The sequence below is a fragment of the Aulonocara sp. 'chitande type north' Nkhata Bay genome, linkage group LG12 (assembly GCF_057382095.1).
Source record: "Aulonocara sp. 'chitande type north' Nkhata Bay isolate Kocher_YH1m ecotype deep benthic linkage group LG12, A_spYH_male_GT1.1, whole genome shotgun sequence".
Lineage (NCBI taxonomy): Eukaryota > Metazoa > Chordata > Actinopteri > Cichliformes > Cichlidae > Aulonocara > Aulonocara sp. 'chitande type north' Nkhata Bay.
The window spans coordinates 20,120,925-20,148,175 of record NC_141355.1 but is presented as its reverse complement, the minus strand read 5'-3'; the positions used below and the strand labels follow the sequence as shown (position 1 = coordinate 20,148,175).

General features: G+C 39.7%; 2 protein-coding genes across 4 annotated transcripts in view; both read left to right on the top strand.

Moving 5' to 3' along the window:
* The window catches only part of sv2ca (synaptic vesicle glycoprotein 2Ca), a 30,489-nt gene extending 24,362 nt beyond the window's left edge, over positions 1-6,127 (top strand). For both annotated transcript variants that reach the window (XM_086314102.1, XM_086314101.1), the window contains exons 8-13: positions 386-474; positions 865-1,029; positions 1,720-1,853; positions 1,959-2,165; positions 2,251-2,410; positions 2,543-6,127. In XM_086314102.1, coding sequence (XP_086170228.1) covers positions 386-474; positions 865-1,029; positions 1,720-1,853; positions 1,959-2,165; positions 2,251-2,410; positions 2,543-2,726 — 939 coding nt within the window. In that variant the 3' untranslated portion in view covers positions 2,727-6,127. The remainder of the gene's footprint in view (positions 1-385; positions 475-864; positions 1,030-1,719; positions 1,854-1,958; positions 2,166-2,250; positions 2,411-2,542) is intronic.
* A 2,318-nt stretch (positions 6,128-8,445) lies between these two features.
* The window catches only part of iqgap2 (IQ motif containing GTPase activating protein 2), a 40,060-nt gene continuing 21,254 nt past the window's right edge, over positions 8,446-27,251 (top strand). Inside the window, exons 1-9 of one of the 2 annotated variants that reach the window (XM_086314098.1) lie at positions 8,446-8,531; positions 8,637-8,801; positions 11,333-11,432; positions 18,372-18,528; positions 18,914-18,991; positions 21,248-21,324; positions 25,591-25,658; positions 26,425-26,538; positions 26,663-26,841. In XM_086314098.1, coding sequence (XP_086170224.1) covers positions 8,756-8,801; positions 11,333-11,432; positions 18,372-18,528; positions 18,914-18,991; positions 21,248-21,324; positions 25,591-25,658; positions 26,425-26,538; positions 26,663-26,841 — 819 coding nt within the window. In that variant the 5' untranslated portion in view covers positions 8,446-8,531; positions 8,637-8,755. Of the gene's footprint in view, positions 8,802-11,332; positions 11,433-18,371; positions 18,529-18,913; positions 18,992-21,247; positions 21,325-25,590; positions 25,659-26,424; positions 26,539-26,662; positions 26,842-27,251 lie in introns of both variants that reach the window. The other variant, XM_086314099.1, reaches the window with a different exon arrangement.

The following is a 27,251-nucleotide window of genomic DNA, read 5'->3' as shown; positions in this document are numbered from 1 at the left end:
ATTTGAGTAACAGAAATATCAAATCAAGTAGGGCGAGGCTACAGTTTATGTAATACCAATTCAAACCACAAGACGGTGCAACAATTCAGTGCGACTTTTCTTTAACTAGGCAAGTCGCCGATAACAAAACCTTATTTATAAACAGCTGCATGGTGGAAATGGAAATAGGGCTAAAAAGAAGTATCGAAAGTCAAAAGCAGCAGCACATATCAGAGAACATCTCAACACCCTCTCTGGTAGCACACTGCCCCCTGGTGGAGAAGATTTCAGTTAAGTTGTGTACTAGGCCATTACAAAAAGTACCTTTAATTATATTTGTTTTCCTTATTATTCCACTGTACCAAATCCTGATGCCTATTCTAATAGAGCTCTTGTCTCTTTTTAGATCTATCTGAACCTTATGAAGTGTTTCAACTACCCAATGCGAGAAAACATGTTGCGACTGGCCATAGTGTGGTTCACGCTGTCATTCGGGTGAGATTTGTCAGTTTTGTCATAGAAAAATCAGACAAGTTTCTGTGGTCAGATAATAGCTCTAGGCAGTCTGTTTTGTTGGCACATTGCATTTCTGTCATCTTGAGCGCTGCTGTGTAGAAGTTGCACAGTCTCAAAATCAATCACTGTCTCCCTGCCCCACGGATCAATACAGTTTCATTGGTGTCTCTGTGGATACAGAGGTGGAGGAGACAAGACAGGAGGCAGCCAGTTGATTTTTTAAAGCACAAGTATCTTCTGGATTTCTAATGTGTCTGTCTATCTATTTATTGTTTTGTCAGGTCTCACTCTAACACGAACAACTTCTCGTTGATGAACCGATCAGCTGATTTTTTAGATCCAACTATCAACATGTCCCTCTGATTGCAGATATTATGGCCTGTCAGTCTGGTTCCCTGATGTCATTAAACACCTGCAGGCTGATGAGTATGCCTCTAAAGTGAAGATCCATAACAATGAACGCATCGAAGGCATCACCTTCAACTTCACCCTGGAGAACCAGATACACAAAAATATTCTCTTCATTAACGACCAGTAAGACAATTCAGTTTCATAATAATAATAATAATAATAATAATAACAATGATGATGATGATGATGGAGGCAAATTTGTTATGCACAACTGATAAAATGTTACATGCTGCAATTAAAGTGATAAAGTGCATAAAATATCACCACTAGACATCAGCAGATTGCAGTCAACTGAATTCTGTTTTACTCCTTTACTTACTCCTCATAGTTCAAGTGCTAAATCCTAGCTACAGTAGCTGCTGTTGGACAAACATTTTAGTCAGAAAGAGTTCAAAAACAGCTTCTTTGCCACTGCTGCTGTTAGTCAGTGTTAGCTGCTGTTAGGTTTGGGGTCAGTCAAACTTTCTTTGAAATGGATTCAACATTGCTGGACTCAAACACTTAGTTTGATTACATTCTCACACTGTTTGAGAGTTTGCTCGCTGTTTATCTGACAGGAAGTGTCATTTTTAGGACACTCGAGCGTTGGCATAACGTTAGCTTATAACCAGATGTTGTTGCATAACTTTCTCTTTGTGAGCTGTCAGCGCCGTTCACATGTATTTTTCATGAATTAATTGTAACATTTATAAGAACCCATCCATTTGTTGGAAGACTTAATTGCACATAAATATAATATTCTTGTTTTCTATTAAATAACTTAAAAAAATGACTGATTGTACCTTTAAAGTTAACATATTTCTGTTACTTCAGCTTTGTCAATATGAAGCTGAAGTCTGTCACCTTCATTGACTCCACCTTTCGTAACTGCTACTTTGATGATGTGACATCAGTGGGCTCCTTCTTCAGGAACTGTACCTTCATTGACACGTTCTTCTTTAACACAGGTGAGGCATGACTACACAGGTAAACTCTTATGTTTTGTCATTTCTAATACACCATCTATAATCTTAACATGGGAAAGTTTTTGGTTTTTTTGCTTCTCTGGGCAGATATCGATGAATCTAAATTAATTGATGGCACAGAGGTGATCAACAGTACATTTACCCACAACAAGACAGGGTGCCAGATGACTTTTGATGATGACTACAGCGCCTACTGGGTTTACTTCATCAACTTTCTGGGGACCCTGGCTGTTCTTCCTGGCAACATCGTGTCTGCTCTCCTTATGGATAAAATTGGGCGTCTCTCTATGTTAGGTAGGAAAGTAAGACCTGGCTCTTTGGTAACACTATGGGTGTGTCAACTTTTACTCTTCTTTTGAATATGTGTGTATGTCCTCAGGTGGCTCCATGATCCTATCAGGCATCAGCTGTTTTTTCCTGTGGTTCGGCACCAGTGAATCCATGATGATTTTCATGTTGTGCCTTTATAATGGCCTCAGCATCTCTGCCTGGAACTCCCTGGATGTTGTCACCACCGAGTCCTTCCCTACTGTCAGGAGGTAACAGGACAAACGTATTTTTTTTCTTATAGATAACATTGTTGTATAGACTTGTGTATAAAATAGGGCCTAATTCATCCAATTTATGAGAGTAACATGTTTCTGTTTTCGTTTTTTGATTTTCTCTCCCAGGGGAACAGGCTTTGGGTTCTGTAATGCTCTGTGTAAGCTGGCAGCAGTTCTAGGGAACCTGATTTTTGGCTCTCTTGTTGGCATTACCAAGGCCATTCCTATCCTCATGGCGTCATCAGTGCTTGTTGGGGGGGGCCTGGTTGGACTACGGCTGCCTGACACTCGGGCGAATGTCCTCATGTAACACTAGTGTAGCAGTGCTCACCTGGGCTAAAATCTGGATGTGAGAGTCCTAGAGAAACGTTTTGAGGAAGCAGTGCAGCTGGCTTGGTTTTTTATACATATCTTAACACACATCTCAAATCTCGCTGATGTATAAATGGTGAAGCAAAACCGCAAACACACCTTTTCACAATGTGTCTGATGCAAACCTTGTGAGGTGATAAGTTCAACATTTTGTGAATCATTCACCTACAGAGTTCTCGTTAGAGTTTGGTTTGTTGAGGTTGCACCTTCTAGCTGCAGTCATTGCTTATGTGGTAAAACTGCACGGTTAAAATCTGAAGGCTTTTAATATTGATACAGTCTTATTAAGCCAATCCAGATGGATAGAAAAGTGCAAAAACAAGCTGTAATGAGCACAGCCAACCTGCTGTGTGACAACGCAGGGACTAGATGATCAGACAGTTCATACTCGTGACACAGCTGTATGACAGCTGGCTTGCCCACAGAACCAACTATCAGTACACAGACCATGTGTGCCGATAGTCATCATACAGAAATAAATATAAAGAAAAACATGCAGCAGGTACCTCATTTGCAAAGGTGAGATACATATATCTAATTATTTTCACTCGCTTGCATCTAACATCAGTCTGCTGTATTTAGATCAGTGTCATATTTGCTCCTATATCAGCAACCTTCACAAAGAAGCCCATTTACATCAGAGACCAAGCCCTTTGCACTACTTACCCAACCAAGAATCAAAAAGGCCATATAGAAACACTTTTCCTGTATCAATAATTGTATGTCACGTTGAATATGAACATGGAAATTTTTATTTTCTGCTGTGTGTTTGTGAAAGCCAAAAATAATGATTTGTTCCTTTTGTCCAAATCTCTATGTGGTATTATTATTATTATTAGTATTATTTTAAAAAAGCTCTAAGAGGAGCTATCCTTCTGATTTAGCTTTGTGTTGGATCCTGCTTGTGGCAGTAACATGTCATGCTGCTTCCTTTCAAAAATACTGAATGGCCTTTTTTAATGTGCCTCTCCTTGACTGGAGCAGATGCCCGTAGTCATGTGCTGTCCAAAGGTTTTAAGGAACAGACAGAAACTGAACAGGCATTAGATTAAAAAAAAAGAATAAGTAATTTTATGTACATATGTAAAATATGTCACAGATATTGATTCATTTTTGGTCTTAATGTCATGTTTTTTGTTAGACATACGTATTTTGCTAAAACTTTTGTTTCCTTCTCTCCTGCAAAAATGTCACTGCTATACCAATCGTATCATCAAGCTATGACCTGTGGTGTTAGTTACCATGCAAGACGGCAAAATAATAATGTAGATAACAACCACCTCGTTATGACGGCGGATTGGTGCAGCTCATAACATTTTTTTAAATGCATCTTAATTTAATCAAAATTAACCCCATTTTTGTTGGTTATAGTCGTTATATTCACAGTTGTACAAAACTGAAACTTCTAGGGAACATTAATCTTTTACCTCTCATTAGACTTGATCTCACTGGCCACTTGGTTAGATACACCTATTTATCTTTAGTCAAGACGACCTGATCAAGCACACACTGATTATCAGAAGGAAGATGAAAGACGATCTAAGTGACTTTGAACATGGCATGGTTGTTGGTACCAGAAAGGCTGGTCTTAGTATTTTAAAAAACTGCTGACCTACTGGGATTTTCCCCACACAACCCTCTCTAGGGTTTACAAAGAATGGCCCGAAAAAAAAGAAGAGAAAATACCTTGTTGATGTTGAGTTCAAGGAGAAGGGCACGGCTGCTTTGAGCTGATGATGAAGCAGATGAGACTATAGCAGCAGAAGACTGCATGTGGTGTCACTCTTGTCAACTAACAACAGGAAACTAAGATTACAATTCACATGAGCTCACCAAAATTGGACAACAAAATTGCCTGGTCTAATGAGTCTCGAATTTGGCATAAACAACATGGAAGCATGGATCCATCCTTCATTACATCAGTGTGTCAGGCTGCTGGTGGTGTAATAGTGTGATGAAATTTTCATAGTACCAACTGAGCATCAGTCTACCTGAGTATTGTTGCTGATCATGTCCGTCCCTTTATGACCACAATGTACCCATCTACTGATGGCTGTTTTCAGCAAAGCTCATATCATCTCAAACCAATTTGAGGTGATATGAGTTATTGTACAGCATGTCTTTGACCTCAATGCACATCATGATGAAGATAATAAAATAAAGATATCAGGAAAAAAATTTGATGCCGTCCCTCCCCCCAGATTCAGTTGCTCTCAGTTTTGAATAATAAACGTGTGTATTGTATTTTCTGTGGTGTTAGCTAACCTTAACCTGCATTTCTCTGTATTTGTGGCATCTGTAACTTCAGTGTGGACCTGGTTTGTGTCTGTGCTGCAGGTGGCTCTCTCTCAGCTACTCAAAAAAACAAAAACTGTACTGTACTTGTGCACATCATTGCCAGAATATGTAAAATAAGTTGGAAAGTGAAGTCTGCTGCTATTGTGCAACATATTTTTTGAGCACATATATATAATTTAAATATTTTTAAAACAAAAGTATGACATACAGAATCTAAATTACAAAAAAACAAAACAAAACAAAAAAACTTGCCCAGCAATATTGACCTATGTCAGTAGCAAAGAATATCAGAAGGAGTCATCAGTATGAATGAAAAACCTGCATTGTTGTACCGGAGAAGTAATATTACCTAACATGTTGGTGTATTTAGGGATTTTGATTATATGTACTGTATTTGTGTGTATGCAAAAGACAGCGAGTCTGAGAGGGAGAGTGTGTGTGGGCTTGTGTATGTAACCATGAATGTAAATATTATGTACATATCAAAGCTGATGTTAGTGAAGTTTCTGGGTTAAATGTTTCAGCTCCTTGAGGGGACACGTGTGTCTCCGGCTTCGTCCAAGCGATAAGTCCATATACTGTATCTCTGTTGTACATCCGCTGGTCCTCAGCTTTTACCTGCTACTCTGTGCGTGCGTGGTTGTGTATGCGTTACACTTGCATGTACGTAAGAAAACTTGCGTTCTTTTATGCTCAACTTTTTTTCATTATTATAAATTCTTCTGGGAGAAAATGATGACAATATTAAGATTTTTGTTGAGGAAAACGTGAATGTATCACTCGTATGTTTTGTTCATCTATTTTTGAGGGGAGGGGGGATAGCCAGATGTGTGTCAACAATAAAGTTGTGAGTACTAATTGTGAAGGGCCTGAGGGATGACTGAGCTTGATGTTCAGTGGTCAGCAAGTGTGAGAAAATGTGAAGATGTATTTGCCAAATATTCAATTCCCTGTGATTGATGTTAGAAACTGGAAAAGCAGGGATTGCAGACTGTGCTGCTTTTGAACATATATAATAAAACTTATGTTCTCTAGCAAGTTACTCTTCTGTGTCATGCTTGTGCTAAACCTCAGATTAATATTAATACTGATGCTCCTGTAAACATCATTTATGTGCATAAGACAACATAAGCCTTAAATTTATGTGTATGTAGTAAGTTTAACTAAACAGTAATAGTTTAGAAAGGCTATAAAGTTCAGTTTTTGGAGAAACTCTTTGAGAGAGTGCAGCATTTACACTCATTTTTGACGCAATAGTGGGCGGGTGTGTTTATGGACAGTGCTAGAGCCAAAGAGTGGACAGGCCACTCCAAACTCATGGGATGTTTGGGGACACCTACACAATCGCTCCAAATTCCATGAGCGGGTGAAGCACATACTTAGAAAACTGAAGTTACAACCACTAGCTACTTTTTCTGCAGGTCTTTTGCTGAACGACTGCTTTACTGTCCCTTTTGCCATGTGGAGACATTAAAGCAGCACAAGCATCCATTAAATTCTAATAATATTACAGTTTTCAGCAGTTATATAACACTACATGACAGTTCAGCCCACAGAAGAAAATAACAAGAGGATATACAAAAACAAAAATAATAAAAGATGATGCCACAGAGAAAAAAAGAATACATAAATAGAAAAATGTAACAGTTGTTGTGCCAACCCAGTAAAAGATATGGTTTTAATGTGGCCTCCACATCAAAAATTGTGTGGATGTAATCTTTTTCATTTCATTGTACCACAATGGAAACCGTTTCCAACATTTTGCATACCTGCCAAATGAATACATGCAGATAAACACGTGGTTAGAGTAACTGTGTCCTCGAGGTAATGCTGCCTCCTAGTGGCCAAAATCGAGGACGTGAATCATTGCAATAGCTGCCAATGATTAATGTATAAAGAGTCGGTATAGACTCTTCTGTATACAGACTTCTTTTGGCTGCTCCCTTTTGGGGGGTACCACAGTGGGTCATCTGCCTCACTCTCACCCTATTTCACGCATCCTCCTCGATCACACCAACGCGCTGTCTCTCCTCCTTCACTGCATCCATGAATCTTATCTGCAGTTTTCCTCTTTTCCTCCTGCCTGGCAGCTCTATGTTTAACATCCTCCACATGTCCAAAACTTCTCAGACTTGTCTCCCTAACTCTGTCTCCAAACTGCTCAGCCTGAGCCGTCTCTCTTATCTACTCATTTCTAATCACTCCCAAAGAAGATCTTAACATCAACTCTGCTGCTTCCAGCTCCACCTCTTTACGTCAATGCCACCACCAAACTTTACATCACTGCACAACTCACAACCATCTTTTAAACGGTCTCTTTCATTTTTGCTGCTATTCATTTGTCAAAAATCACCCAACACTCTTCATGTCTCCCCGCCTCCAGGTATTTAAACTTATCCACGTTCACTTCCTCTACTACCTCTCCTAGCATCTTCACTGTCACACCCACCCTCTCATCCACACACAGATATTCTGTCACAGATATTGTTTTTTTTACTCCAGAGCATACCTACACCTCCAGACCACAATGTTGTCTACAAAGATCATAGTCCACAGAGGCTCCTGCCTGACCTTGCCTGCCAGTATGTCCATCAGCCCCGCAAACAACTCGTCTCTGTCTCGCTGTCCTCATACAGTCTAAAAGTTTTAATTGATTTTAGAAAGATTTTTTACGCAATAATATCTTGAAGTGATATTTTTAACCTCCCACGATGGCCTTTTATGATAAGAACACGTTGTACTAGTAAGTTTATATCAGGAAACCCGGTACCGGTCCGTGAGTCATTTGGTACCGGGCCGCGAGAGTGAGACTCGGGTGTGAAATGTATGGTTTTCAGGGGTTTTATCGGTTTTTAGCGTTATTTTGTTATCGTTTTTTCGTTAACTTGGTTTTCCTGGGTCTTTTCACGTGTGTTATGAATAAATCTTATTTTTTTCGGTACCGGTCACCGGTACTAGTTTTATTTTGTTGTATTTATCCGCGACACCTTAAAGGCCGGTCCGTGAAAATATTGTCGGGCACAAACCGGTCCGTGGCGCAAAAAAGGTTGGGGACCGCTGGTTTATATGACTTGTGGCATCAACTTTGCATACAAAAGCGAAACCTGAACTTTTATGCAAATTAGAGGACGTTAAAAAAAACCCTGTAAAGACACACCCAAGGCAGGGTTGTCTAAGAGAAAAAAAACATTAAAATAACAAATAATGAGAGCACCAGGCAGAACTAAACATTCACAATTTACCATCTTAAAAATTAAAATAATAATAATACTAATAAAAACAGTTAAAGCTCTGCCCAGACTCACCTTATCACCAGCAGGTGGTGCAAGGTGCTAAAGCTCCGTCAGCGTTCCCGTCAATCATTGCAGCTCAGAGCTGAGCGGGGCAAGAGCACCGACCAGGAGCACTTTGTTCAGGAGGCACCACAAGCTGTGCACACCATGGGGTTCGTCTGCTGCAAGGCACAGTTAGCACTTTCATGAAACTTCTGGACACAGCTGTGCCTATTTTTTTCTCTCCATATACATCACTATTATTTTTCTTCCCCCAGTTACCAGTTAGTTTATTCACATCTGTATCTGCCGAGAGGCGCGGTCGCCGGGTAACTTCAACGTTAACTTAAGTTATTTCCAGTTGAGACGAGTTCACGGGTGGAGGAAACGAGGCAGGATGTACCATGAAGAGACCGCAGCGTTACACAGGCCACGCTATGGAAGTAAGTGAGATCGTGTTTGATTGTTTTAGAGCTAAAAAAGCTACTGACTCCTACCCCAACGTGGGTTGGTTGCGAGGATGAGGACGAGCTAACGTTTCGGTGCCTTCGCGGGGATGTTTGCTGAGCAACAGGTGGGTGAGCTGCACCACTAGCTGCGGGATACCTTCAGTAGGTGTGGCTGGCCCTGACGGTGCGCTTAAAATGCGGATGAAGAGTGGCTATTAGAGGTTTTAGGTGAAAGAAACCACATCCTGGATGCTTCAATAATACTACTAATAGTTATTTGAGACCTAGTTTTCTCCCCTCGCCTCTCACAGGTGGCCCTAAACGCAGCACAATGATTTTTTAATCTGTTTATTTGACAGTGGACGCCAACATAAGGCGTTTTTCTCACAGGTTAACCATTAACTTGAGCTTTCTGCTGCCGCTGTCACATGTGCAGCCTAACCCCGTGAGCACGCCAAGAATTTAACCGAGTCCACTGACAGTAAACACAGGTAGGTTTACTGTAGATAGCATGTCTGTGGGCAAAGTACAGCTTTGAGAATAGGCAGTATTACCCCCAGTGCTGTTTTTTTTCTTCTTCTTCTTTCTGTAGCATCTGACTTGAATCATTATATTTTATTGATCATATCTTGCTACTGTGAATCAATAAGAAGTGTGTCTCCAGATAAGAGAGAGTAGTATGCTGCAAACTCTCTAAGATATGGGTCCAAACAAGTCCAAATTTGTTGGCCCCAAATCACAAAGTTGTCCTTCAACTGCGCTTTAATTTGCAAGTGCTGCTGTGGGACCCCGAGGCAAATCTATTCATGTATTTCATACTGACCTGAGTTTATTGATTTGGCTTGGATACAATGGATGAACCAAAAAAAACCCCACAAAGCCTCCCTTGAATCGTAGCCCGCCAAAAGGTTGCGTAGAATAACCCTGCAGCTAAACAAAAGCATGAGTCATAATCACAGGGACTATAACTCAGGTCCGGTGATCTTGTGACACACAAAAGCAACAGACCCATCCTGATAGTTAAATATAACACAGTGCAAGAGCGTAGACAGGCTCTTCCAGGAAGTGTGTGAGTGTGTCACTAGAGGTAGTGTGTAATGGCTGCGCTGGGGCTTCTGTGCCTGACATACGTTTTCATCTGCATCTGTCTTCTGCACAGCTGGACCACAAATCTGTGGTTGGACCCTTGGATGCGGTGCTCAAGAGACTAGAAAACATTTCGCCTAAATAGCGGGACAATTACGTCTGTAGAGATGTGGTTGGCCCGTGCTTCTCCTCGCATGCGAGTATTATTTGCCAAGCCTCTGCTGAGACTTGGCGAACAAATGTCTCTGCAGGTGGCTGTTGAATAGACAAGTTTAACAGAGTGTGCTTTAGAGTTTTAAAATATTCAGGCTAGAAAAGGGTTTAATGACCTACATATGAAGTTGGTTTGGCATGATTGGTAGAATATATGCAATGTGGGCATAAAATTGAACAAAACTACAGTAAAGTCAGGATTCTAAACTGGCTTTTGTAGCTTTTGTTTTAGGATCTCTGTGAATAGAAAAGTTTGCACTTGGCCCAGGTGTGCAGTAACTTAGTGGTTGCAGATTATGGCAAAACCATCTTTAAAAAAGAGTCATGTTAAACAGTTCCTAGAGGCTTACATCTGCAGGGCACCTGGCTTTATTTTACACTCGCAGAAACCTGCGAGTAAAAACTGTGCCTGTCCACGTGTACCATCAGCTGCTAGCCTGTATTTAAATGAAAAGGGAAAGATCTGTTCGTAAAAGGAGCCCCATAGCTTGAGATTTTCCCTTTTACTCAGCCAGAAATAAATAGATTTGATCGGATTAGAGCTGGTTAGGGAGTACGGCGTGGGGTGGGGTCTCGTTAAGCTGCAGGTGAAGGTCAACTCTCAGCAGAAGTCACTTGTCAGATCGGCACCCCGCCAAAGCCAGTTTAAAAACCATAAAATAAAAAGACTATTTCATCTCTCACGGCAGGGTTTACTGAAGCATGAAGTGGAGTTTTTAAACACATCAGCTCATAGTAATTAAAAAAAAGACTTATTTTTATGTATGTTTGGTATCAGCACTTCTGTTCAGGTGCCGTTTTAACCTATACCTTCAATGTTAGTGTAATAAAACACCATCCTCGAGGAGACCGCTTTCTGTGGTACTGATTCTTTACAACCTGGAGGGAGACTGTGAAGACCCTCCCGATGTGTGTCACGGTTGCGAGTGCAACTTTTGCTGTGCCGTGTTTAAAATAACCTTGTGTATGCAAAAATGTTGTCATGCTTGTGACAACTTCCTGTATTGAGTATGACGCACACATGAATACCAGTGACACAGCTCCTAAGGAGGCCCGAGCTATAGTTAAGTATTAGCTTGACCTGTTCTTGTGCAGCTTTATGAAACAACCCTTTTCAACTGTAATTAAGAACAACAAGAATGGACAACACACTATGGAGTATGTTGCATAATGAAAAACGATGACAGTGATATAATCATAAGTGTTTTTTGTTTTTTTTCTTCCAGCCATTCAGGATGATGAGAGGTTGTCAGCAGAAGAGATGGATGAGAGGAGGCGGCAGAACATCGCCTACGAGTACCTGTGTCACCTAGAAGAAGCCAAACGGTAAGGTGGGCGTTAGATGGAGGGAGAAGCATTGTGCAGACAAAAGCCAGCTGCTTTTCTTTGTATTGTTTGCCTTGTCACAGTTCACACGGCATCTAGGATTTAAGTTGGGTGTGCTCTTGGTCAATCATTAGTTCTGTTTAATGTTTTTATACAAAGGTTTATGTGTTTAATGAACAGGAAATGGTTGTGAAATAAAGGAATGGAGTGAAAGTGAGGGCAGTCTTATGAGTAAGAGAGCAAATGTGTGTGGTTAACAGTGTTTGTAGTATTATGAAGCTGCAATGGTGGATAAAGGCTGAATCAGCGTGGATGCAACATGATGACATGGAGGTGTAAACATTCCTAAGAGCACGTGTGATTAAATCTGGGGTGGTGCTGACTGAGTGGAAAGAGTGGCTCGTTATCCACTGTACTCTCATCTTAGCTTTTTTTTTTCTCTAAAAGCTGAAATTATTTATTTAAAAAAAAAAGAAGAAAAAGCTGTTTTCCAAAGCAAGCACAAATCTGATGAAGAGTCTTTGAGGTGCCTTAGCAAACCTGAAAGCGAACCACTTCCTGTCTTCTTCATGTTGGCATCCATCTGAACGGAAGAGGAAGTCTGATCATGTTTCTTCTAACACAGATTTGATAACCACACCCAGTCCCCAAGAGAGTATTTTCTTGGAGTCACTTTTCAGCTTAAATCCATTGCAGTCACTGTGGCCGAGTGTCGACTGCACATTTGCTTTACGTCCACATGCCCTCAGAGATTTGTTTCCCAGCTGAACTTTGACCCTGTAAAGACTGTTTGAATAGCCTATATTATCTGCTTATGACACAAGAGAGTTTAAGGGTTTACAATAAGACTTAACTGAACACAGCTTCAGGCTTTCATCATAATCTGGTCACACCAATATGATGACACTTCAGTCTTTTTATAGCTGACAGGAAACACTTTAGCAGAAGGTAAACTGAACTGCATAGAGAACTTTTAGTGGGAAAGTTTTTGTATTAATACACCAGGTTAGCCTTTAAAAATACTATATTTAACTTTCTCAGTTTCCCTTTTAGCTTCCCCTTTTCTTCTTTTTTTTGGGTTGTATGGAAGCCCCAAACGCAATTTCATTGTTCTTGACAATGACAATAAATAAATAAATACTAAATAAATATATAAAATCCTGGAGCTTGTGACACCTTTCAGCCATTGAATTGCACCTCCATTCTTTGAAATGTGTCAAGTTAGATTAGGATTAAGACAGACCTTTAACAAAGCTGTAAACCACAGAGGGCAGGGGATTAGGTTCTGGTCTCTGGAGTCAGGTGTAAGCAGTCACTGAAGTCAAGCAACCATGAGTAAGCAACCCAGTACACCTGAAGGCACAGTTTAATTAGCCCCCTTTTTAACAGTGGTAAAAACCAGTAAGGTTGGTGTCAGCAGATGACCCAGCATGCCTAACACGCCCGGGATCCTGAAGCTGCAGCAATTTCCCAATTTGTCATTTTAAACATTTTATTTACATGTCGTCTGTATAAAAGCCTAATGGGACAATTGGACAGACAAAAAACTGGAATCTTTCTGCAGCAAAGGGACTCAAAGGAAAAAAAACAAACAAACAGCTGGTGGGGTCAGTGACATTGTTATCTCTGACAGCATGTGGGATGGACAGACATGCTTTGTTTTAACAGTGCTTTGCTTGCAGTGCCTAATTAGTTTAGGTCAAACTCATAAAGGTTTAACTACCTGAATTGTTTCTGTTGTATGTTGCACATTAACTCGCACCTTAAATGAAACATCTGCTAATATTTCACAGGACGATTGCTTCATTTTAGCCAGACTTTTTTTTTTTTTTTTTTTTAAACATCTATCAACTGACAAGAACGGATGTCAGTTAATAGACCCTCCCCCTCCCTCTCCCCAATTCACACACACAGTTGCACAGAAGATTCTGGAAGGAGACCTTGTACTCTCACCACAGAGTAAACAAATGGTGGTTTACATTTGTAGTTTTTCTGGATTGGGAGCTTTCTTGTTTGCTTTGATGCAGGATCGCTTGGAGGCCTAAATTGTCATGTTTGCTTTTTAGTTAACAGCATTACCCTAATCTTTGGATACATTTTAGCCTGAGATGTAAAATAAAATTCTGTATTTACAGACACACTGGCACACACAAAGACAACTCATGACATGCATGACTAAGCTCCATGACGTAAGCTTCCCAAAGCCACTGTTCAGTCAGAAATGCTGAAGCTGAAAGCAAAAGAGGATGGTAATCATGTGTTGAGGTGGGATAGACCTTTGTTCTAGAGTCCTGAAAGCTCTATTTTGTTTTAGCACTGTGAGCCACAGATTGGACAATAACAGGAAGGGATTTTTTTGGAGGGCTGTAAACAGCATCACCAGTTTGTCCTGCGTCAGGAGACAAGTTCTCCCGTCATTGTTTTAAGCACAGGAAGTGCTTCACAGGAGAGCTATGTAACCCACGCAGGATGTTCCTGCATCATGTGTTCATGCACTAGTTGGATTTCTTTCTTTCTCTGTAATCTGAATTAGAGCTGGGCGATAGAACGATAACGATATGTATCGCGATATAACTTTTACTCGATAGAGAAATTAAGCTATCGCGATAGACCTCGCCGCTCTTGTCCTCAAAAAAAAAAAAAAAAAAAAAAAAGGTCAGCCAATCCAAATTAAGTAGCGCAGAGCCGAACCAATCACAGCCGCAGCGTCACGTCGCGTGACTTGTTACGTACAGCACAAGTGCCAAGCCGCACGTGTGTTTGTTTGGGAAGCAGCCAGCGCGTAATGGAGGAAATGAGTGTGCTGACTAGAAAAATCAACCGAGCGTGACCGAAGAGAAAACAGATGATGGTGCCGGAGAGATTGTCGAACGGAAGAGCCATAGAAGTTCCGTAGTGTGAAGGTATTTCGGCTATTTCAAGTCTGACAAAAAATAGAGTAGCGTGCACTGTAAATTGTGCCGAAAGCAAGTCTGGAAATACAATAAACTGGTGCATGCGTCACACTGTGCGCCACGTTATTGTTTCGGTGAAATGAATTTCTACAATACTGTTACTGTTAATTCTACTCTCTGCAGTGTTTAAATGCTTACATATACACACAGTTACTGTCCCTCCACACATACGACTCGGTTCTGCTTCTATGCCCCAGCTTTGTTTACTTTTTCCCACCGAGGCTTCTAGACTTCTGATTGGCCAACATTTCTGCACGGTTAGGAATCTAGCGCCACCTGCTGCTTTGGCATGTTCATAGCAGCGTTTTCCTTCATTTCTACCTTTATGTGTGGACGGGATTATTTTTTAAAACGAAAACGGAAAATCTCCGTTTTCAAAAATACCCGTGTACGTGTGGACGTAGCCTCAGTCTCTGACTGGAAGCGCTAATTCGTCATTCGGCTTTTGTCAGACTAAAGTAACTGTTAAAACTGTTTGAAAAGCTAAGCTATACAACAAGGAGAGATTGAGAATTTCCTTTTAGTTCTCAGTTTATTTGATATTGACAAAAGTTAGTCAGTTTTGTCTGTTCTTCTGTAAAACAAACTAAGATTTATTTTTAGAATTAATATTTTGTTTCTAAGTGGAATTGACAATTTAGTCTGTTTTGTTTGTTCTATTTTGAAACTTAAACGCTTTAGCGGCTGCCTTTTGTGTAGTTTGCAATATTTGCCTTTATTTATCTGAAAAAGTCTCATGTTCCTTAAGTACATCTACCCTGTTGAACTTATTATGGGAAATAAATATTTAAATAAAAACAAGCTGCTGATTATTTCACATTTTACTTGTGAGCAACGGCACATTTAAATCTTACAAATATAGTTATTTGGCTTATATCGTGATAGATATCGTTATCGCCTGAAATGAAAAAAACATATCGTGATATGAAAAAATCTCATATCGCCCAGCTCTAATCTGAATATCAAATATACTTGCTGTTAATTAATATGCTGCTTTTTTTGCACAAGATTTTCAAGTCATTTATTTTGTCAGATGGGCTTTGTTTGTGAGGCTTTGTGCAATAGCACAACACTAATAGGACTGCACAGTATGTGGAAAATCTGTAAGCTTAGGTGCAGGGAGGTAGTGAGAGCTCTCTAATCTCCCTGTAGGCAATTTGAAGCAAACAAACAGTCCTGTATAATATCAATCCATTCCATGCATCCATTCAATCATTCATCCTAACCAGGCCAACCGTTCATGCTCACATTCAAACCTGTGGCCAGTACAGAGTAACTGGTTAGGAGTAATTTAACTTGCACGTCTTTTGACTTTGTGTGGGCAGCTGGGATATCTGAAGAGAACCCACGCGGGGTGGAAGAAGCGGCAGGTTTAGATGCTACTTTGTTTCTGTTGTGTTAGAGCTATTGAAGAGGGGAAAAGCATCTTAAAACAACTGTGCCTAAATCATTTGATGACCGGAAAAGGATGAGTGCATCGAGTGTATAATTAAAAAGATTTTTCTTATTGGTGGGATTTAAGTTAGGGGTTAGGGTTAGGCATTCCCTTTAAAAATAAAGGGATAGCTATAGCATTGTTTAAGATTATTATACAAATGTTTGTTCCTCATGGTTATAGCCTGCACACTCCACTGGGTGGGTGTGTGTGTGTGTGTGTGTGTGTGTGTGGTTGTTGTCTTTAATGTGCTGACAGATAATTTGCCACACTGAATCCTTGAAGCACCCACGCAGCCTTAATTAACCTAAACAAGATGTCCTCTGCATGCATGTGGGAAGTAATGCTTTGCTGCTTTTGTTAAGCCTGAAAGGAGGCAGGAGTTGTTGGTATAAATAAAACCCATAACTGAAACATGACCAGGTTAGATGGCTGCGTGCTGTACACTGTAAATTCAGTGTATGGGGATGAGCAAACAGCTAATAAATTACACACACATTTCTTTTACTTTGTAACATCCAGGACAGGAGACCATAACAGTAAATTTAGTGTCACTTGTAAGCAGTCAGATAATGTGTAACAGACGTCCTCGATCATGATGATTCACCATGCTCACAAATCATTCACTAGTTCTTTGGAATAGGTTTTTCCTGATGTCCCTGGAAATAGTCTGGCAGAGACTGCGTTCCTGAAGGCTTTGCTAAACCTCTCAAAGGGAAATTACATCAGCATAAAAGGAGGGCAAGTTAATTCTGATATAAACTGTATATTTTTCTATTCAGTTATTCGTTTGCACCTTTCTCAAAACCTCTGCCATCCTCTAGAGAATAAAATGTGATCTTTTCCATCGTTACACACTTTTTTTCTTGCCAAAATGCAACTTTTAAACTTTATCCGTAGTGCTGTTTTGAATTTAGACGATTTAAAATAGTATTAGGTTGCTTTAATTAATGTTTTTCCTTCATTGTTCCCCTGACTGGTCACCTCTAATCACACACTGGAAATGTGTGTGCAGCCCCCTTCCTAAAGCATGCTGGCCTCTGTGTGGGTGTTGCCTGTAACATTTGCCAGTTCCCTCACATAAACAGGCTACTTTGTTGCTCTGTTTAATCAAAAAACTTCAAGTTCATTTCAGCAGCAATGGCTCTTGTGAAGTGTGTGTGTGTGTGTGTGTGTGTGTGTGTGTGTGTGTGTCTCGATCTCTCTCTCTCTCTATATATCTATATATAGATATATAGATATATATAGATATATAGGTGTATAGATAGATAGATATATATATATATATATAGATATATAGATATATATAGATATATAGGTGTATAGATAGATATATATATATATATATATATATATATAGATAGATAGATAGATAGATAGATAGATAGATGTATATATAGATATATAATTTTTTTTTTTTGTGTGTGTGAGAGTTCAGCAGGTGTAGGGAAATTCAATATTGACTTGTTGACTGCACGTAGGCATTCAGCCACTTAATATCTGAACAGCACCCTATCAGATGTGTGGGTAAACAGACTAGTAACCATAGCAATGTTTAAGGGAAAGCAAGTTTAATTTAACTAGCGATGAAAATTAAAGGTTTTACTCTTAAGTGCATCCATAAAGTATTTAGAACCTTTCACTTGTTTTACATGGTCTATATTCAATATTCCATACTGAAAATGGGAAATTTAGAAGTTATTACAGACTCTTTCAGATTTTAAGCTCTGTCAAGTTAGGTAGGGATTGCCTGTAAACCACCATTTCAAGATCTCAGTTCAGGGATACAGCTGGACCATTCAAGGGCATCCAAAGTGTTATCCCTGAGATACTCTTACACCGTCTGGGCTGTGTGCCTAAGGTCACAGTCCTGTTAGATTTAAAAGGTTAATCACTCGTCCGGTCTGAAGTCCTTCGCACTCTGGAACAGGTTTTTCACCACCTTACTATCCTCTGTTCAGTCTTCCCTCACCTGTGACCACTTCTCTTGTCACTGCTCATGAAAAACAAACTTGTTGCTGCCACCATCATGTGTCAATGTTGGGATGATATTGTGCAGGAGATGAGCTGTCCCTGGTTTCCTCCATACACAGTGCTCAGAATTAAAGTCAAAGCAGTCAGTTCCATCAGACCTGCAAGTGTTGTTTATCACAGTTTGACTTGATTTTAACTGCAAAGAAAATGTTTAAATTCTGTTCTTGCGTTGCCATCATGTGGTATTAATGCGATAAAAGGAATTTAACAATTAATAGGTCAAAGAAAGTCAAGAGGTCACAATTATTATGTAGAATGCAATGCAAATGAGATGTTGCGTCAGTGTGATTTCCTGTGTACTAATGTTGTAGACTAGTCTCATTTTCTTCTTTATACTCTTTTAATCTGCAGTTTTACATCATTATGTCCTCTTCTCTATTTTATGTAATTGTCAACCATACTGAAAATCTCTGAGATTTAATTAACATCAGGCTGTTCATTGGGGTCTGTTTGGTTCCAAGAGATCAGTATGTGAGATGCACTTGACATCTGAGCTTCATATTTGTGTTTGCTCAGATGGATGGAGGCCTGCTTAGAGGAGGACTTGCCGCCTACCACAGAACTGGAGGAAAGACTTAGGAATGGGGTCTACCTTGGCAAGCTCGCCAATTTTTTTGCACCAAAAATGGTTTCAGAGAAAAGGATCTATGACCGAGATCAGTCCCGTTATAAGGTAAGGCTTCTCTTCTTTTACTGAACTTGTTTAAGAAAAGTCAATAAAAACTTTGAACTTTCAGATTGCATCATAAAAGGCAGAATGACTGTTTCCCAGGTACTTCCTGGCAGTTACAAGCAGTTTTAAACCGGAAAGAGGGAGATGTGACAGGCCAGTGTTGAGGGCTAACTGTAAGCTGTTGCAGCTGTTCTGCTGCTACACTAAAGTATAGATATGTTTGTACTTTGCCATATTATACTCAGGGCTCGATATGAGATTTGGCCATCAGACCAGCTCAGCTCTTGCACATAGTTTATGCTTTGTAATAAATCCTTAAATATAAATGCTCATTTTTTTTGCAGTTCATCCCTTTAAATATCTGTGCTTCTGTGGTTATCTTTAGAGTAAAGGACTGCACTTCAGACACACTGACAACACAGTGCAGTGGCTCAGAGCCATGGAGTCAGTGGGCCTCCCTAAGGTAAGGGGCTTGTACAGCTGTTGAAGACACTTTAAGTTCTCTTTCACATTTGTCACACTTTAAGTGGAACGATCTGAAATGCGAGAACATGACTGTTGAAGTTTGTAAGTGCATGATGTAAAAGAGAAAAAAGTTTGTATAGAAAGGTCCTATTTTTATTTAAGACCATAACATATCTGAACACTGGCTTATGGTTTGTACTTGTTCATGTTAGAGATCAGAAACCACCATGGCACCTAATTTTTACCTCCAATCAATTATAATAAATGTGTAGGAGTAATGCTAGAACAGTATTACTCATATTTTATCATTTATAGCACAACACCAAAGACTGGAAATAAAAACATAAACTGCATCCTGGAAATAAAAATATGGTAAAGTTGTTATCTAGGGCTGGGCCATATTATACCGTTCACGGTAATACCGGTATAATGTTAGGCAACGATAGGAAAATGAAATATCGCGATAGAATATGAGTAAAACGCGCATGCGCAGTGCCTTTGTTTTCATACGCACATGGCCGATTGTTGAGTGAAACAGATGAACCAGAATTGGTTTGTAAAAATGGTGCAACTTCCGTGATGTGGAACTGGTTTGGTGTTTGTCCGTCAGATACACGACAAAGCACATTTTTTTGCAGAACATGCAAGCGGCCATCGTTATTGTCGTATTTGACGGACTAAGATGCTCTTAAATCTGGGAGTAATCTGGGTCCTAAACTCCGTATACTTCAGGTCAAACGAACACTGCAGCATCACTAAGAGTTAAAAACTGTCTAAATTCTTTCATCTTTAATAAAACGATCAGCATTGCTGCTTTACCAGGTGTAACTATGAAGTTTAACTTCCAGGCATCCATGAAAACAAAATGTATTACATTTAACGGAGTTAGAAGCTAGCGGAAGTTAGCTCGCTAGTTTCGCTAGTTACCTAAGCATGATATAGCATGTTCTGACTGAGAGATTTCTGAAAAAAATCAAACGTACAGCTCTGCTATCACTTCCAACATAAATGAAGACAGAAAACTAAACAGCAGTGACCTTTGTAGGGTTACTGAAGTTGGGCTAGCTGGTATATAATGATGTGCTACGTGATCGCTAGCGACACAGCTATGTTAGCATAACATAAACAGTGAAGCTGGAGGACGAACACTAACACTTTTCCACTTATAAAAGTTAACGTTAAGGTTCCTCATGGTTAGAGACAAATGCAATCGCATGGCAGGATGCTGTAAACGGACCAAACTTCAGTCAGGAGAACAACTGAGATAATCCGTCCACAATACGAGGTTAGTCATTAATATACTGCAACAACATGGGAATAGAGCCGCTGCCAGAGAATTCAACATTAATGAATCAATGGTACAGAATTGGAGGAAGCAAGAAGAATGAGTTTAATAAAGTTTGATTTATCTGACTGCTTTGTTTCGCTTAATGTGCCTTATAATCCCGTGCACCTTATGGTCCGAAAAATACGTACTGCACACTGCAGTTTAATGTTGCAAAGCACCTCTTTTTAACTTCAGTGGATATTATACATGGTTATGCTCAGGATATGTCAGCCCATTTCTACTGGAAATGCCTTTTGGTTAAACTTTCAGCAAGGAATTTGCATTTGCACTGTTACATTTTTATAAAGCTTTAATGTACATAAAAACCAGCTTCTTGTTTAAGTGAAAATAAATGGAAGGTTGTCTTTTTGCGCTAGTAATGTTGTGGAGTTGTATTTTGTCTCGCATCAATTATATCGTCAGTTATATCGTTATCTCAAATTTTCAAATATATATCGTGATAAATATTTTTGGCCATATCGCCCTGCTCTATTGTTATCTACTACTGGCTTTTTCTAGTCTTCAGTTCATTTTTATTTCAAACATTTCAAACATGTGCCTTCACAATCATTACAAAATATCGTTCCATTATTTGTTTGAAAAGGAGTAGGCAGAAGTATTTACTTATTTGTCCCTACCCCCTCAAGTTTTACCTCTCATTCATTTAATTTTCTTTTAGTCTTAATTTATTTATTTAAAATTACTTGCAGCTATTCCTACCTCTTAATTCAATGTTGATTTTAAATGCATCATTCGTGTGTTATTATCAAGATAATTATTGAGACAGAGCCCCCCCCCCCCCCCCCCCCAAAAAAAAAAAAAAAAAAAGCAGGAACATGTGGTCCTGTTAAATTGTAGCAGAATGAAAAGTGTCAAGACCATGATAAAGAAGAGTGACTAATACCTGCTGGTGGTTTCTGCTTTCAGATATTCTATCCTGAGACGACAGATGTGTACGATCGCAAAAACATGCCCAAGGTGGTATACTGCATTCATGCATTGAGGTACGACTGAAAGGATCTATTTTGACAGCACAATTGGTCGCTCATCTGTTATCTTCATGTATGTGCAGTGGCTGGGTTCCCCTGGCTGAGTTCTCCTGAAGGATCTACACCTGAATGTTCAGTGTGGTTTCATTTCATGAAATGCAGACCTAAGTGTTGTCTTTGACCTAAAAACTATGTGGTGGTATCTGTCTGTTAGGGTTTAAACTATGAGCCAGGCCAGATTAGATTCAGGCAGCATTACATTTGTCTGTACAATGTTGCCTAATTAATGAATGCAATTTATAGTGTATATAAAAGATGTGCATAGTTTCCAAAGTGAAAAGCTGATTTAATACATGTGACTTTTGTCTGCATTCTTTCTAATCACCACCAGGGGGCAACTCATCTGGTTGTAAAAAATGTGGAAATTGAAGTTTCTCATGTGACTTCATGTGCACATTTCTGTCTGCCATACTGGACACGATGCAACCACCTGTTGCTAGGAAAGTTTCTTCCCTGACTGGTTGGTGGTGGTTCCTGGGGGTTTCTACCTGTTGATGAATGAAATTGGTTGCAAAAAAGGCGCTGCACCAAAAGTCACCTGTGATTTATTTGGATGCTAGCAGATTGCCACTGTTGTTGTTGTTGTTGTTGTTTTTTTTTTCTTTTCTTTTTTTCCTTCTTTTTGTTTATTCAAATACTGGCTAACTACAAGCTGGAAATAGAGAAGAATTCCCCTTCATATTAAAAATTGTGCTTGTGGAAATATCTTTGCTACATTGCTGAGGCTTAAGTTTTAATTAAAAGGGAGCCTTCTCCATATCCAGTTTGTCGCACTTTTCATTTGGAAGTGAACTATGACTGCTGCATTGTGCTAACAACCAAAACTATCATAAAGAGGACTTTTCTACATGGTTGAGGAAAACACGTTTTACCCTAGCAACAGGTGGTTGCCATGACTTTAGCAATCCTTTTTTTTTTTTTTTTTTTTTTTTTTTCTTCATCGACTGCTATCAACCTCCAACAACCACTCCCAACCAGTGTTGGGAATTTTTCCCTTATGACCAGTGGTTGCCAGATGGTCATGGATGATCCAACATTGTCACCACGCTTGTCACATGTCCAAAATGGCAGAGAAGTTAATGTCACATGGTTAGTAGTCACATTTCTGCAAAACCTCGATATAAGTCAAATGCTCAGTTGATCCATGACCTCTTTCCGTGGTGTCTTGATGAACTAACGAAAACAACATCATGTTTACTTTGAGTTAAAAGGAGAATAAAGCAGGGAATGGATTAGGTTGGGACAACCATGTAACTAACAAGCCACTCTCCTAGCATGCAATAGCGAAGGTCAGAAGTGCACAGCTCAAGGCTTCCACACAAGATTATAGGTGATGTCATTGTGCCAAGTCCATACAATGTATACAGCGCAGCTGTAGATTATATGGACTAGTACATACTGTTTTCGCTAACATTTATTTATTTATTTAATTTGGATTGGGTTGTGTTGGACTAAACCAAACATTTTGGTTTGAATTGGAAATGAAGTGCTTATTTTGTATCTACAGACAGAATTTATCGACAGCTCATAAAACTACTATGCTTGTGGTCAGATGTTTACACATCATCATGATGGGAATGAATATCATGGTCATTTTAGGCTCTTGATTCCCTTAAACTGTTGTTTTTGTTTGTTTGTTTTTTTTCTCCCAGGGTGGAATGATTGTACAGAATACGTTTTTAATGACTTTAAGAAAAATATAAAACGGTTGCACAAGTTTGAATTGTTTTAGGATATTCTCTAATCCATGCCAGGTCAGAAATGCATACAGGCTCAAATGTGTAAACATATTCACCTATCTGTTGTAATAAGTAGTGCTGAAGGTTCAGTTTCTTCTAACTTGACAAAGCCAAGGCCTATTAACTTCATGGTCATGCTTTATTCAACTGGTAGCATAAAATAATTTGTCTGTCAGCACTCACTGGATTAACCAATGCTAAGAACAATGGGAAAGTCCAAGGAACTTGATGAAGATCAAAGAAGGAAAACTGTAGATTGACACAGGTTGGTAAGGTCTCTTGGAGCCATTTCTAAACAACTGCAGTTTCTAAGATCATCAGTTTAAACAACTGTATGCGAGTACAAGTTATTTTGATGTGTAACTGATTTGCCAATATTTAGAAGAAGACCCAAACTGTCACTGTCAGATGAAAGAAAATTGGTGAAAGCCCAGAAACCACAAAGGCTCAAGCCTGCCAAGAACTGGAAAATGCTGGAACAACAGTATCACCTGTTCACAGTGAAGTTGCATGACCATGGGCTGAGAAAATCAACACATTTAAGCTTTACTGAAACTTGAATATTGGACACAACTGATGATCCAAGAGGACAGTGTTTTAGAATGGGTAAAGCAGGCGTTAAACCTCTGGAATGGTCTTCCCAAAGACCCAAGCTCAACCTGATTGAAAATTTGTGGACTACACTTGAAAGCCAGGTTCATGCCAGAAATCCAACCAGTTAAAAATGAATTTGGTGAGTTCTGCTAAGAAGACTGGTCAAATATCCAGCCAGACTCATGCCAGAAGCTTGTTGATGGCTACCAAAAGTATCTGGTCATTGTGCAACTTGCCAAAGGGCATTTAATCAAATACTAGTGGGGCTGTATGTATGGCTGTATGTATATATTTGTATTTACTTAATCTTCTTTTAGAGAAAATCCAAAATAATTTCAAACTTGTTGACGTGGTTGTTTTCTAAATTTAATTAAGATGTATGCTGTGCAATCATTCCCCCTGGAAAAAGAACAGTTCAAAAGGCTCATTAAAGAAATCATTCAAATCCCACAAATACCATGATATTCATGACCACGGTGAGCGTACGGAAACTTCTGACCACATTTGTACAGTGTGTCCATGAAGCTTAACCTCCAATCTATACATCAAAAGCAGAAGTGGTACTTAGTAAATGATATGAAACAGAAACTGGAAAACATTGTTTCTACTTTAGTAGCACAAGGAGGTTCTGTGTGTTACTTTAGATGTGCCATGCTGTATATATTATCCAGACTCTGTTATTGAGCTATAGACAGCTATATTCACTCTATACTATTAGTTGTAGTTTCAGTGTTTAACTTTACGTTTGCTTTCCTGTGAAAGGTTGGTGGTCTTTTTCCGTGGCTTGTGCGTCGCTGTAGGCCCTTGCTTACTTAGTCTAAATGACTGACTTTCTAAACCATCCAGTCAGCTAAGCACACATTTGGGGAGTGGTTATGGGAGCTGCCTGCCTTGTTTTCTCTGTTGTAGTGTTTTGGTGAGGTCCTTTGAGAATTGGGTTCCTTCCTCCCCTTATGCACACACGTGCTCTTCCTTCCTGCAAATCCAGTTCAAGTCCCACAAGTTCCCATTGAATGTTATTCCTCCTTAGGTACAATGCTGACCTCATAAGTAGATGTTTTAATTCTTCTCAGAGTGGTAGAGATTTGGAAAAAAAAAAAAAAAAAAAAAAGGGAATCCACCAAGCTAGTCAGCTGATCGTCTTTAACCCCTGTGGCTGGTAATCAGCCACCTTCATTAACCCCAGTCAGCTGTTGTTGTGTTTGTATCCCAGACCGAATCAGTTGCCTGCATGTTGGAAAATTACCCTTTGTAAAAGCAGATTTTTTAGAAGGTCTCTTTCAAACCTCTCTGTGCCAAGGACAGAGTGCATCTTATGTTTACACATGCTGGGACCAAAGGGCAGAACAACCACTAGCTACTACAACTCCTTTATTCAGAGCTGTACTGATGCCAGACCTCCCTCGCCTCTGTCAGTGCACCCCAGGGCAGCTGTGGCTACAATGTAGCTTGCCATCGCCAGTGTGTGAATGTGTGTGTGAATGGGTGAATGACTGAATGTAGTGTGAAGCGCTTTGGGGTCCTTAGGGACTAGAAAAGCGCTATACAAATGCAGGCCATTTACCATTTAAGTATCTATAATTCATTGCCAGTTACCCAGTACCTGCCGGAAGATGAAAGTTTTATGAAGTTTCCAGTCACCTCCTTGTTAAATTGATCTGCTAGGTAGTGCAGGGAGTCTGCTTAGTGTTGTCACAGTGCTTATTGTAATTTGAGACAGTGCTACCCCCTTGTGGTGTAAGTGTGACACTGCAGAGAAGACGATACCGAAGCGATCTTGATCGAAAAAATAAATAGTTTTATTTTCATGGTATGATCTACAGTGTTTTGTATCGCTTATTTTTTGCACAACTCTTACATCGTATGTGTTTGTCTTTTTTTTTTCCAGCTTGTACTTGTACAAACTGGGAATTGCACCACAGATTCAAGACCTTCTAGGGAAAGTGGACTTCACAGGTAACCATCTACCATATAAATTACCTGAAAGTGAAACATAGCACAAACCTTATAACGCACAATATCATTCATACTACATTCATATTATTAGTCCAGCATCACTTTGCTTGTTAGTCCTCACGTGATGGTACAACACAACACGGTTCCCATGTGTTCTTCATGTTATAGCAGAATTTTATGACCAATGGTTCATTACCAGAGATCAGGCTCTTATCACTAGTGATGATCATCCACTCAAGTAATGGGACCATAAATGGAACAATTTATAAATTGCAGCTGCCCTAAAAGCAGGACGATGACCTTGAAGGGGAAATTGGATTTAAAAAGTGGGGGATAGCTTTTTATGGGGCAAGGCCCTGAACCTTTTGATGGCACCTCGTGTGTACCCATGTTCTCCTGCAAGCAACTGTCATGGTGCTCTAAGAGCAACATGTCTTCATCTTAATTTTCCTCTAACAAAGGACATTTACTCTCCTCATGTGTGGTGTGAGGGGTCTGTTGTTCTAATATCACTTGATCATTTTTAACTAGTTTTTTGAATGTTATGAAATATTTATTTTGGGGTTTTGGCAGATTGATTTTAAGTCGTTGTTAGTGTTCTGATGCCCCATTTAACAGTTATACTGGTTAGAAATTTGTCCCAACTGTATGTTTTGTTTTGTTGTTGTTGTTGTTGTTGTTGTTGTTTTTATTTGTTTATTTTATTTTTTTATTCCAATGTGCCGTGTCGCAGCTGTTTCATGTCAGTAATATATGTGTTTTACAGAGGAAGAGATCAGTAACATGAGGAGTGAACTGGAAAAGTATGGCATTCAGATGCCAGCTTTCAGTAAAATTGGAGGTATCCTGGCCAATGAGCTGTCGATTGATGAAGCTGCCTGTGAGTGATCTTTTAACCTTGTGATCTTTTAACCACTCAGTTGTTTTTGACTGAAGTAAACGGAGTTATCTGATCTGATATGTGATATCCTCCACTAAATCCATGTTTTGTTTTTTTTCCTTAGTACATGCTGCTGTGATTGCAATCAATGAAGCGGTTGATAGAGGTCAAGCATCTGTCACAATGGGAGCCCTGAACAATCCTAACGCAATGCTGAGGAACACACAGGAACCTCTGGCCCAAGAATATCAGGACACACTGAGTCAGACCAAGTCTCGCAAGCAGGATCAGTCCTCAGGGAGGGTGAGAAGACAAACACTTCAGTGATCTCTTGGAGCTTTTTCCTTTTTATTTAGTATCTTAGCTGCAGGGCTAGCTCTACACTAGGGCTGAACGATATATCGCATTTGCGATAATATCGCGACATGATCGAGTGCAATTTTCTAACCGCAAAGGCTGCGATTATACTCTGGACATGTCCAAATTCATGGGCTGCATCCTCCTGAGGCCGCATTTGTAGACCGATTACGTCACAGCGACGCGCCGAAGGCTGTCCAAATTACTACCATATCCCAGAATTCATAGCGCGGCCCAGCCAAACTCCAGTTTCCAGCAATGGCGGCCGCTACTAAGTTTTAAAATTACTCATACTAATCTTTCTGGGTCACAAAATAAACTTTTAACATATTTTCAGGCGAGAAAGTAGTTGTGTA